The sequence below is a fragment of the Pholcus phalangioides genome, unplaced genomic scaffold (genome assembly GCF_987345545.1).
Source record: "Pholcus phalangioides strain wild (caught in Gottingen) unplaced genomic scaffold, Ppha-v1.0 ptg000015l_1, whole genome shotgun sequence".
Lineage (NCBI taxonomy): Eukaryota > Metazoa > Arthropoda > Arachnida > Araneae > Pholcidae > Pholcus > Pholcus phalangioides.
The window spans coordinates 90526679-90540935 of record NW_028301608.1 but is presented as its reverse complement, the minus strand read 5'-3'; the positions used below and the strand labels follow the sequence as shown (position 1 = coordinate 90540935).

Sequence of the window (14257 nt, the reverse complement as noted above, 5' to 3'; positions counted from 1 at the left end):
TTAACCAATTTCAAAAACGCCAAGTTGTGTTTGGGGTATATTAAGAAGGGTTTGGAAGCAACGTCAAATTTTTAAAGCGTTATAACTTAAGTATGGGCCAAAAAACCACACTTCCCATATTAGTTTTTCCCCCCACAAGGAATCGTGGGTAATTATTGGGCGGTTGAGAGAAATAGTATACTACTCTGGCTTCTTTCGCGATGTATCTCATTCTACGGGGAATCATGAGAAATACAGGCAATCACTTTGAACAAATACGATTTTTTAAACTATTGAAAATTCAAATTTGTGAAGCCATTTTTCACCTCGCCCAAAATGGCTCTGGCTAACCGCGGTTCAGAACCACTGATTCTAAAAAAAGACATTCAGCCGCACGGACTAGTTTTGTATTAGGCTACAAACCTAGCGCACTCTGGTTGCAGATTGAGTTACGTTTTTAACTAACCAAGTTCTAGGTAATCGGCAATGGCTTACAGAATTGGAAACCAGCGGGCACTGTTCGTATCCTTAGAAGAGGGGGGGGGGGAAGGAATGTCGAAAAATCAATACCTACGATTAAAAATAATTTATTGTAAAAAATACTAAAAGCATTAAAAATAAACGAATCATAAAATGTTCATTTTGTAAACGATAAGATGGAGCCGCATCACAAAACAGAAGATTGCCGCCATGCTTGTTGCACTCCAATTTGTGGTGGCACCGGACGAGCATTTCGCCTTGTATGCGTTACAGGTAACATTAGAAATGACGCTGAGGAAAAGACGAGCGGCTTTCAAGTTCTCTCTCAGGGCTGGTTTCTGATCTTTACAATGGGCTATGTCATACGCCTTGTAACTGCACTCTTCTAGGTCCTCCAAGCCACTGAAAAATTTAGAAATATTTAGTTAAAAAGAATATCCAATTAATGCGTGTGAATGCTGCAAGCCAATCTAGTGTCCAAAACGTTCGCGAAGCTTCAATCGCCACATGGCCGAAATAAGATACTTCACGGATAGTACTTTATTCAATATCAACACCCCCCCCCCCCAATTAAAACCTTAAGTGCCAATTATAAGGAAACATGCTGTAAAATGCAGGGTGTACAATTTACAAAAGACAGATTTGGATATTTCCAGTGATTTACTTTCTTGCAGCACCCTCTATCGCCAAAAAATGAAATTTTCTGTACCATATCTTCGTGATAACTTTTGGCAAACCGCATTCAATTATTTATATCTCCCAAAAATTCTTTGGTATTTTGAAAAATCCAAAACTGAAGGGAGACAACCTGCATAACTAAAAACAATAGCCGTTCTACAAAACTTTCAATTAACATTTTAATATTCCAAAACCATTTTTGCATTGTTGTATGCATGCAAGTAAAATTAAAAGCAGTTTTTCGTATAAGTAACTAACATCGAGAATTTGAATGTTTATAAACAAGAACATCTGTATAGTGGTTAGTTGATAATACCAAAAAGTAAAAACACGGAAAGGTGTTCAAAATTTATGACTAGTCAAGTGTCCTGTCCATTAGTGGATTTATCCTATATACCTATCGGATGTGTTAATTCAACCTCGGAATTAGGATGAACTGAATGCGTTCTGATCACCCTGATCCAATTTACACGCGAATTCTCGGGACATAATTTATGTTGACTTTCGGCGGCATTAATGGTGTAGCTGTCCCAATCAATATTGGAGGTGTCCACCCGTCTTCGACGAGTAACTACTGCACGATCAGGCATTAAGATAGTCACAGGTGAAATGCCGATGAGCTGTTTTGATTGTAGCTCATGCCGCTTAATGCGATTAGATTACATTGCAGTTTGATAATTATATCCCTGACATCTAGAAGACAATTGATTGAAAATTTTATAAATTGTGTAAAAGTTTGTGCTAAAAAAATGGGACCAAATTTTCCTTTGAGCTAAATCCTGCATGTTTATTCAGCTTGTGATTTTAACTGCCTAATTTTAAGAATTACTTATTACAATTCGATACGTGTTCTATAGATCCTTCAGAAATTCTTCGAAGTGAAGACAATCTGTACAACTGAATAGAAACTGAAGTTTTTGATATCGCTATACATTTGTCTTTACTATAGAAAGGCCATTGCAGAAGAATACACGTACATGGGGTGATTGCGGCTACTATGGCCCGATTAGGATATCGTGAATGGTATACAAAAGTATTTGTAAACATGGGGGGGGAAGGGAAGTACACCTAATCTCCTACAGAGTCTTGCAGACTGATAATAACTAGTGTTATATTTAATTTTCTCCATGGCCGGGATTACAAGTCTCACGATTTTCATAAAACTAATTAGGGGGATAAGCTTATTGGATTAAAGTTTTGCAAAATATTTTATTAAATCTCGAGTGTTATCCCGGCTTAAGTCTGGTCAAACCTTAGCTTCAAAGTGCACTTTCGACAAAAATAACAAACTGAAGTCCCGATGGCTAACCTAAATTTTCCCCACACAATGATATTGGTCTATTCTATACTTTACAAAACTGATAATACTCAAATGATAGCATTATCCACGATTCCAATAAGTGGCGTCGAGCAGTATTTCCAGATTTTTGGTTTTGAGATCATTGGATAAGTTGGAAGAAATTCTCTGCATCTCTTTTGGATTTGTGTTTTCACAGAAAAAACTTTTCAAAAAAGGGTATTTCAGAAGGATAAGTTTTTAGGGCAAAAGCGCCGATTATATAGAGTTTTAAATTTCGGAATATTGCTTCAGGAGAAAACTTGCCACGTTTTAAGCATCAACCCCTTTCGCTTACAGAAGCAAATAAAATTACGCGACGAAATCACGAATGCCCTTTATATTTGTCCCCTTCGCTTACAAGCGATGGGCAAATTCGAATATCTCCATTTGACGAATCAGTGATAAATATGGTAACCTTGTCCTAACTGCGTTAGAAAAAGGAGGAAAGAATAGAGTAAAACAGCGCAACACTAGTTGTAAAGTAGTTTTCTTCCTTAGGGGTTGTTTAAGTATTACTTCAATTTGTCATTTTTGACCCCTCCCAGCCAAATTTCGTCATATTTGCCATCACCTATCGCATTGGTGGGACCAGACTACGCGGATTTAAAAATCGCTTAAATGACCCATGCCACGAGCATTTAGGCGGCCCGTGGCACATTTTTCAGATCACAAATAGGCCTGTGACAAATTCGGAACTGTCGCGGGTCACTTAAGATATTTCTAAAACGTGCTACGGATCGCTTGAGTGATAGTTTGCAGTGTTTTAGAGCACTTAAGTGACCTCCAGTGCGGCTCTACACTCAAGTTAGCCCGGCACATTCCGAGATTACTTAAATGATCCACGGCATAATTACGCATCACTTGAATGATGCATGGCACAGTTAGAGATTGGGCCACTTAAGTAAACATTTTTCTAGATGACTTGAAGGATCCACGAATCATTGAGATCACTAAAGTGGCTCTAGGAATCTTATCAATAGGGAGATTAGTTTGTGGGCACCTGAATTAACAGGTCAGGATGCAAATTAATATTTCACAAAAAGGTTGGTTGATGACAAGCATCCTTCAAACACCCTTGTCAAGGCTGCAAATCGAAAATCCTCCCATCGATGCTAACGTAATACTTGAATGATCCCTTACCCTACCTGTCCTTTCACTGTAAGGAAAAAAATGTACATAATATGCGGAAAAAATAACTGGGTATAGAAGGAAAAAAAAAGGTTTTTACAAAACTTCAGAAATTCTTTCCCCTAATCTCAGCGCGCTGAGACATTTAATTTATTCCACTTGCGTTTGGGTGCAATATTAAGTGGTTAAGAATGTCAAATATTAACAGGGACGGAAGACTTGAAATCGAATATTTCCCTAATTGGAAATAAAACCTCCCAAAAGGTTGAGTTTTGTAAAAATGTATCGGCTTAAAACGAATTGATTCCGACAGAACACGATTTCTTGAAGGACTTTAAAAACCTGCGAGTTTAAGCATTTTGAAAATTTCCATCTCTAGTAGAGAACTGCTTAAATTCACTAATTGAAAGAACTCTACCCTCCATTTCAATAAACATTCGTGAAAATTTGGAGGTTCGCGAAGTCCGTATCCGATTACAAAACTTACCAGCAAAGGACCTCTTCTCTTTCTTGAGCATCCTCGAGATCATCAGCGGATTCAGATACAGCGTCGTAAGACGATTCACATTTTTTCTCAAGCTCGTCTCTCAGATCATAGTTACACAAAGCGGATAGACATCCTGCAACAGAATATATACCAAGGGGATTATTTTGAACATGAGGGACAAGGATTCAAAGTGCTTTATCACGAAATACTGTCTTTACAGAATATGAAGCAATCTACTATAGTAAGACGACTGCATTAGCACGTAATCTTTTACTAGGCAATGGAATTATCCAAGCTTTTACTGCTTCGTCATGTTAGAAGCAATTATAACGAGATTAGTTAGGAATTTTCGCTAAGCATCGAAGTCTCACTACATTTCGCTGAACGAAAGTTGTTCCATAATTCCGTATGGACTTCAAGAAAGGCAGTTCTGTTCTACCGAACAAAATATTTTATGCCGAAAAAAAAAATATTGCCCACACGTTCACCCATTATGCCAGATAGATGATTTTAAAAAGTGGCTGAAAGATTGAATGTTAAAATGTGATTAGTCCAGTATTTTGGCCCTCAACCTTCAGAAATTTTAGCCAAATCAAACCCTAAAAATATTTTTGAAGTAGAATATCTGCCTCATTTTGATAACTACCCAATTGCATATACCTACAAAAGACAGAATAGTGAACGCATAATATCGCGTTGAACGCCCGCGATGATCCAGGTTCGAACCAATGGTGGTTGGCATAAGTTTGTTTTCTGCGGTTCCTCCCCCCCCCCCCCATCTTCGAGGCATGAAAAGCGGATCTCATTAAGGTCTCCGGAGAGCAGGTAGACATTATTCAGCACGATACTTACCTTATGGAAGGCAAATAGCAGCACCAGCAAGAATAAAAACGTATTTGTCAGAGTTGCGCTTTAAGACCACAGTACGTTCCGGCATGCACCGATTAGTTAAATTCTAGAGAAATCTAAATTGTACGTGCATGAACCTCGTAGTGTATGTACGATTATTTTGAAAAGCTAAAGCACGAAAAAAGAACCAGTTTTCGAAATGAGTAAAGAACTGACTGTTAGTACCTACTCTTAATACTTCTTGATGGCGCGAGAAATTTGTTTCAGGGGTGCGTGGTCGGAAAGCCCAAATGCTGTAGAACAAGGTAGATATCTAACCCAGCCTCATTTTCATGAACAAATTATGCGATTGTTAATTCTCCATGAATTAACAATCGTATGAAGTTATAAAAAGTTATTGATCAGTACGAAAATCTACAGATACCGATTTTTGTTACATATTTAGAAGATGCGAGTTCAACCTAGACATTTATTCAACTCAAAATTGAAAGCTTAAATTACAATGAACGAGAAGAGTCTTAAATATCAATTAAAAATATTTAAATTAAATATCATTTTACGGTACCCTGGATCTGTTAAGTTTAACTTCATCGAAAAACCCTTCAGCGTTATTGTCGCTGTAAGGGTTCTAGTTATCTCGTCAAACTGAATTCTATTTCGGAAATGGTCTCTTAACCTCTTATTCCGGCAATGCAGAGCTCAGACGCCGCTGCGCAAGTTTTCGTTCCGCTAATGACAAGATTCCCGACAACGTGATCGGCCTTTATGCAAAGTTTGGAGAAAGAAACGGTCTCCTTTTCTGACCGGAGAATGCATACAGTACAAATAAAAACCAAGAGGAGTGAAAGCATTCATCAGCACGAGACTAGCAATTTTAATTGCGGTAGTTATAATGCGGAGCAGGGAAACAACTGCTTAGAGTGTTAAAGCTTCTGAAAGCATTTAGACCACAGGTGCTCAACTAGTGCTCCACGGACCCTAAACCACTGGTTTGAACGGAGCAGCTCCAAACCCGGTTTAGAGGAGTGGCTAGTACAGTGCAGGAGATTTAAATGGTCGACTTTCCGTCACGCCGAAAGTATTTTTGCTTCGGAAATGCGACGATGGACCGGGCTGGAGGATTCCGAGTGCTCTTCACATGGACACTGACGTGTTCCCACGTTACGAACGAGTCGTTTGTAAGCACCTTTAAGACAGCTATCGCTGCTCTCGGCACATTAATGGTTGATTAGTCGGCCTAAGTTTTAACCGATGGTTATAGCTCACTCTCCAGAACGATATACTTATATTCCTCAAATCTAAAATTGAACATTAAGACTTATACTATTCAAAGAAGTAATCGAAACATTAAAAACCACAACTCAACACATTAGGGGCTGTTTAAGTATTACGTAAGGAAATTTTTTTAGCCATTTTTGACCCCCTCAGCAAAATTCCATCACTGCTCCTAACGCATACTGGTGGGATCAGAAGCGTACGCCGAAATAAGGTGGGGGGGCTTGTGCGCCTCCCAAGAAAAATTTTCCCGAAATTTTAATATTATAAATGTTACTATTATTATTTGTTAATTTCCAATGCTAAATTGAAAGATAAAGAACTCTATTACATCACACTTATACGATCCGTGGCACATTTAGAGACACCTTGAGTGACATGGCCCCCAGTGCGGTTCTATATCACTCAATATACCCGCGGAACATTTTACAGATTGCTTAAGTGATCCGTGGCACAGAAGTTTTATTCCGTTTTTGGCGCACCGAATAAGATGCCATTAAGAATATTTCATATTTTTATAAAGGGTGGTTGATGACGTAAGCATCATCCACCCCCCCCCCCGCCGTCATCAAAAGTCAGGAAATCGGAAAAACCCTCTCATCCATGCTGACTTAATACTTGAATGACCCCTTACGGCCACTTTCCACTGAAAAATAAATCAGCCGTCAAAACCCACACAAAATTTGGGATAAAAACCGGAGATAAAGGACAGCTTTATAAACGATGGTAAAGACGTTACTTTTCCTACCAGAAACAAGGACAAGCCTTCAGCTATTAAATGGAAACCGATCGGTCGACAAAACTTTTCCGACGGAGGATTAAAGAGAAAAAAAAATACAAACTTACCGACAACTGCCATCGCAAAGATGATGCATCTAAATACAGAAACGGTACCAGCCATCTCTCTCTGTAATCTCAGATTAATATCTCGAAGCAAATGAAATAAAAACAAACCTTCACACACAGACGATAAAGCTAAAATCCAGAATGATAAGAATTCAATGGGGAAATATAAATGCTTCGGCTGTCTGTGTATGGGCAGCTAGACATTCGCTCTGGAGTTATCGAGGCTGATTTGCATATCCTGTCGAGACAAATTTCTCAATCATAATGATGATGATGATGATTATTATTATTATAAGGAATTTTTTTTTTTTACATAGACCAAAGCCGGGTGAATAAAATGGTCTGTTTTATCTTCACTATGGCGGAACAATGTGTGAGTAGGATTAAAAACATCTCTGAAAACACCACAGAATCACGAGATAATCGTTTTTTATTTTCATGGTGCAGTTGTTGAAACTCTATACCATTGAATGTGTCAGTACAAACTGCGATTCGGACATGAAACAGCGCTGATACGTCAAGCTGAGCTTTACCGAGAGGATCATGCTATAAATACGGATGTGTTTATGATGGAAAGTAAATAACGAGTGATTATTATGAGATTACTCTCGACCAGGGTGATCATATCACCCGTATTTAACGAGTTTTTTTGTCCGTTCAACTTAGCAAAGGTCGCTTAACAAAGCTTACACAAATTCTTTTACACTCAGTTAAATCGTGGGTATATTTAATTTTGCATAACTTACCAATAACGTACGAATGCCGCAGTTCCCTCGCATTAGCTGGCATGCCGTAAAACTTGAGGGGCACAAGCTTTTTGAGTGTTGGGATCTGTCTCCGTTCCCCGCATACCGGGAAAAGCGAAATTCAATAAGGATCACGGTATGCATTCAGCTAATTTAATGGATTTTTATTATTGTATAAATATGCAGGGACTCACTAATCCGGCAAATATCAGACCCGGGTGTACCGGATTATCGGAAGTTAGTGGGAAAGGCCCACTTGAATAGCACAGTATACGCCGCTTTTTAGATTTAGGGATAATATTATTCGAGTATTGTTATGGCTTTTACAAAGTACGGAACATACCAATATCATAACCAGGGAAAAATTCATTTATAGTTATCAAGATTACGGCTTATGTTATAAATTTTTCCCTTCAAACGGTTTTTTTTGCGTATTTAGACACAGGTTGAACCCGATTTTTTTTTCTAGATAAATTATCGTTATCAATCTGCAAGACTGAAGGAGGTCAGAAGGTGCACCCTTTACTTATCGACAATCGTTTCCATACTCGATTCACAATACCCTATTTGGGCAGTAGTAGACGCTGTGATCCATGTAAGCATGAAGTTACTTTTACAATAACCCATCTATAGAAGAGACAAATGTAATGTAAAAATAAAAGCTCCTTCCTTCAGTTCATGGTTAGTTTCTCTAAGTTCCACAGTTCCTCTGTCGAAAGAGTTGGATTATCTATGGAACATACCGCACATCAAAAAAAAAAAAATCATAATTCATGAAACATATCAGATGATTTCATTCGAACTCCTCGTAATGGATGAATAATAAAATAAACTTATGATTTCAGCTTAAAAGGTAAAAATTTCTTTTTTTAGAACGGCATGGAAAAAGAAAACGGCACAATTGGACATTTTGCCACCAGTTGTGTGGAAAAGAAAAACCGGAGTCCCGTTTTCATACAATCCGTTCCATCCAACTAGAAGGAGCATCGCTTTTGGATTTCATTTGGATATAGTTATCAGAAATCTCAAATCCCGATGTGATCACATTAAGTGGCGTGCACTGTATAAACTTCTGCTCACAGACATGCAGTGACATGTTTTCCCTCTCCTGTGATTGACGAAAAAACGACGGATTAGCGCATGATCGGATTATAGAGATAGAGCCTACTTCGTTTAAAATTTTTTTCCGGAATCTATGATTCGAATTTGAGACATGCCTAACAAGATTTGCGGAAAAATATCGTTGTAGAAGGCATTTATCGTTATATCGAGTATCGCTGTAGTGAGGTTTCACTGTATACATCGTATATTTGGCAAGTGCTTGAAATAACATAGAGTAATTTTTATTTCAGGGTAAAAAGAGCTTGAAATAAACGCCATATTTCTATTAAACATATATCTGGAGAATAATATGTTATGCCTGAGGTATGATATTAGTCCATTAAGCGGAATCATGATTTATGGTTTGACGCAGAGCCGTTCTCTTACATAAACATCCGCGAATTAATGCATCCCTCGAGGCGAGATTCACGGCATTATAACTGCACTAAGATTCTATAAGCGAATATAGTCCCGTAATATATACATCGTAATGCATTATGTTAGAGAAGAATGTGAAATTCCGTAGAACAATCGTTATTCATACGAGCATTTTCTGTACCAAAATAATACTATTCTTAAGATTAAAAGCCCTCCCACCCCCATGGTGAGAAACTATTAGCATTTTCTCTAGTAAAATTTCTTCTAATATCATTATAAGAGTATGTTTTCCTTAAACATTTACGATTAACGCAATCGAATCTGGTATCTGTGAGTCGACAGCTATATGTGGATAGCGCTTTAGTATATCCCCTCTACTGTCCACGTGCAACGTCCATAACACGCGTGCGTACTCTAGCAATACCTTCTATAGCAAATAGCCTCCGCGCGAAGCTTTAACGTCACTGAGGTCGTGCATTTCACCTGTAGCCATTGGATAAAACAGGCCGACGTATGCGAAATCTTTACTTTTTTTTGCAGTATATTCAATGACTATAGGTGAAATGAACGACTTCAGAGATGTCACGAGCTTCGCGCGGAGGCTTTCTGCAATACAAGGTGTTGACTCCACTGATATTGTCGTATAATGCTCACTGAAATGAAAATGCTAAGCGAGATGGCACGAGTGTTCTTTAATTGTATAGGGGCCATTCAAGTATTACGTAAGCAGATTTTCAGCCATTTCTAACCCCCGGCTCCCCCTTGTCAGCAAAAGTCAGCAAAACACTGACCCTCCTCCCCCACGTCAGCAGTTTAGAACGTTTCATATCTTCAAATAGAGGTGGTTGATGACGTAAGCAACCTTCGAACCCCCCCCCCCCCCCCCCCCCCGTCATCAAAAGTCAGCAAATCCGAAACTCCTTGTACTTCCCTTCTACTCCTTTGAAAGTTTATACGTTGAGTTTTGAATCACCCTGTATTTATATTTTCTATATTTTCACCTGATCCACCAGAGCGAGAGAACTCAACACAATAAACGGTTGCTCGCTTCTAGCGCAGAAACTAACAACGGCAATCAATCTAATTTTCTCACCAACAAGGTGTTAAGCGAGAGAAACTCACTCTGGTGGACATTTTATATTATATAGTGAGAATTCCTATGTAGTCTATGTACAGGACATTTATAATTAAAGTTCCTGTAGTCTCTTTGAGTAGCTTTTCTCAAAAACAAACTCAACCGAATACAGCAAAAAATTCAGGATACATTAATGAGAACATAGGAGATGGAGAGAGATTTATGCAATAAAAAAATCGTTCAATTTTGACCACCAGGTGGAAAGGGCCTCTTTCTCATGAATTTATTACTATTATTTTGAATTTTTCTTTGCACAGTGGATATCTCTGTAACCGTTGACTTTCGAAACATAATTTCAATTACAGAAAGTTTTCAAATGACGTGCAGCTACTTGAAATCTCAAAATTTGTTTGAGGGGTCATTCACTGAGATATTTGAATTCGTAAATCGGAAGAAATTTGTGGAAAAAAACCGTTTAAAGTCCGTTTTAAGAACTCAAAAAAATATCTCAGCGAATATTGCACTTAGAAACATGGAATTTTCTTTTCTTCGCATCAGGAGAGACAAGAGCAACAACTTTCTAACTGGGTTTTTGAGCACACGGGGACTGTATAAAAAGTTACTTTCTTTATTTTTTTTTCATCACCCCTCAATCAAATTTTGAGATTTCAAGTAGCTGCACGTCATTTGAAAACTTTTTTTTTTGTAATTGGAAGTATGTTTCGAAAGTCAACGGTTATAGAGATATCAGCTGTGCAGGCAATTTGGGGGCAGCCTGTATATTGGTCCGAGTAGTTGCAGTATTCTCGGACCCATGTAGTGTCCGTTCTGTTGGACGTATTCCATTGAAACTTAATATATACCCTATATCAGCGGTTCTCAACCGGTGCTCCGCGGAGCCTTTGGGGCTCCTTGTGCACTCTACACCGCGGCCGCTCAGGGAAATAAAAAAACCCCAGTAAAATTAAAAAAAATGATTATAAATATTTTTAAATAGCAAAAAAAAATCATTAACTCTGATGAATAATTGAAAAATTGGCCTACACGGGACTCAGCCGTGGAATTTTTTTACTGAAAAGGGCTCCACGAGTCAATAAAGGTTGAGAACCGCTGCCCTATATGGACCATGGGAAAAGGGAAAATGCAATAAAGAGCACCATTTTTCAGTGTGTGTGTGTCTCTTCTAGTAATAAAAAGAAAAAACGCTAGATTCAGCAGTTAAACTTATAATTTTTTTTTTACATTCTATGTAAACTTATAAAGAAAGAGAGAAATGAGAGCTCACACACTTCGACGTGATAAGTTTACCGCCCACTCGTCCTTTTGTCGTAAATACGTTGATCGGCGTTAACCGGATTTTCAATGAAACCATTTTAACTATGAAAAGTATATTAAGAGTGAGGTTGCGGCATACAATGCCAATGCCTCCCACGCAGTAGTTTGAGTGCCCAGTTTCATGAATAACTCTTAGGAAAGGATTACGTTATATTAAAGTTCTTTTAAAAAACTTGACAAATATAATCAATAACCTTATCGGCTACATTTGCTCGAATGTAAACGATAAGCTTATTAGTTGCATTTGTGAACTTTTATGAAAGAGCGTTTATAGTATAATGCGGGATTACACTGTGAAAGTTGGATAAAAGATCTTTTACAAAACAAGAAAAAAAACAACCAATAAGCCTATTGGTTACAGTCGCTCGAACGTAGCAAGCACACTTATTGGTTGTTTTTTCAAGTTTTACAAAATAACTTTTATCAAACTTTTAGAGTGTAATCTCCTTTTAAGACGTAATTTTGTAAAATATTACTGACCGAAAATTCTACGGAAGTCATAGCGCAGTTTATATTTATCCTACCGAAGTCGATTGTGGAAAAAAAGTGAATCAAAGTGTTTCAACCTCTTTCTATACGGGAGCGAGATATCTCGGCGTAAACTGCTACCGCAGGGATTCCCCTATCGAGGGGTTATCGCACCGACCTCTCGATGAGTATGAAACAAGCCTGCCGTTCGGAATCGGCAATAATTTGTAGGTCCCGGTCTAATTAGCCCTCGTGTGCAGAAAATGACCGTGGTGCGACAAAAAGGATCAAATGATCAAATTATCTCGGCCTAGAGGATGATGGAAGAAATGCATTCAAGCTCCTCTACTTTTTTCGAGACTCTTCCTAGGTATCCATTAAATCAATTCAATGGTTACCTAGAAATTGTTTTTTTTTGTATGCGTGTTGTTGATTATTTCCAAACTTCAACAAGGTCGTTCAAAAGCTTTTTAACACGTTGTATGTTTTATCGTAAAAGTACCGGGGATTAAAATCAAATGAAATACGCATTAAAGGCGTTACCCTCTAAACCTGGAGTGTTGAACTTTTAGAAGAGCACACACGGGTCACCGAAGTGATTTTTCTAACGGTCGCGAGTCTCTTCAGTGATCTGGTAACGGTTCACGAATCACAATGGGCATTAAATAAAATGGGCCATTTGGAATTCAGATTTGTTTTTTAAATATTCATTTCGAGTGGCATAATGAAGATTTTTATCGACAATTATGGTAATAATATTTCATGCCATAAATCTTAGTTAGTGACTTCATAGTCCAAATGATGTAGAATTCATCGCAGGCCATCTCTCTGGCGTTTGCAATAAAACTACAATTAAAGCAGAAGAATCACAGTTGTTCTTTAGCCAGTAGCTGCTGTTCTTGCAATAGGATCAGTTTGTAATCCACAATCATAGTATTGGGTAAACAGAAAATTACGAAAACTCTTCACCGTGTGTCATGGTTCACCAGTTGTTATCTATTCATATTTTTTCATAATCATATTACCTAGGTTTGCGGTCCCATTGGATGACACTATGGGCCAAAATTTGACCTTCGTGGATAAGTTGCGCATCAATGATCAAACCCAGTGGGTCTTTTCCAAGCATTATCCGAAATCACCTCATCGACCTGCCGATATATTGTGCTATAAATCATATCTTACACTTACGAATAACTCGACTTATTTCCAGGTGTGGAACATGTTCGTAAAATGGGGAATGACTATTATTATAACTACACATGAAGTTCTCGTAGAATTTTGAGTGAGCATATTATCTTTTTGTTCGAAGCTTTATAGATTTTTTTCTTTCGTAGTATCTGCAATGATTTAAACATCACTAGACAACAATGAAATTCCGTTCGGCATGAAAGTATACGATTCCGAATGACTTTGATCAGCTTAACACGAATATCACCACAAAAATGTTTTATTGGCTCTTTTCTTTAGATATTACTGTTAAAAAGTGCTTTAAGAGCGTTCTTATATGTTAAAAAAGTAATAAGGAACATACAGCAAAGTTACTATTGAAAATGGTCAACCTCGATGCTGGCTGACTACTATTGGACAATAGAGGTTCTCCTTCGTCCAGTACAAGCGCAATGCAAAAAATTCTATATATTTTTGATGTGCTTCTATGTATATTAATTCAGTGTCGCTATATGTTGGTGAAGTTTCAAAAAAATTTGCGATGTTTTTTTCTGTATATTTGTTTTGTTTTCTACATAGTTACTTTATGTTTTAATTATACAGTATATCTGTATGCCGAAGGTAAATGGCACCAAGTCACAAAAAAGAAATTTTACAGGAGAACAGTTTAACCTTCACTTGGCAAGCATTAAAATTTCCAGAGGAGAAAAATTTTAAAGGACTATATAAAGCAAATGAGGTATCCTGAATGCTATTACATGACATATATATATATATATATATAATAATGATAATGTCAACATTTGAAAAAAAGACGAAGTATTACATTTTAAGCAACAGACTGGATTTATATGATTTACACAGATTAGAATAATACAGAAATGTCATTTATTGTTCGCCAGATTATTTTTCTATCATTGTTGAAG

At 37.6% G+C, this 14257-nt stretch overlaps 1 protein-coding gene across 1 annotated transcript; it reads right to left on the bottom strand.

Annotated features, from left to right (window-relative positions):
- Positions 1 to 555: 555 nt before the first annotated feature.
- On the bottom strand, positions 556 to 7436 carry LOC149077011 (uncharacterized). The gene is made up of 3 exons (XM_089244747.1): positions 7062 to 7436; positions 4092 to 4224; positions 556 to 861 (listed from the first exon to the last, which is right to left on the bottom strand). The coding sequence occupies exons 1-3, from the start codon at positions 7114 to 7116 to the stop codon at positions 606 to 608; spliced, it is 444 nt and encodes a 147-aa protein (XP_089100873.1). The 5' UTR covers positions 7117 to 7436; the 3' UTR covers positions 556 to 605.
- Between the last annotated feature and the right edge of the window lie 6821 nt (positions 7437 to 14257).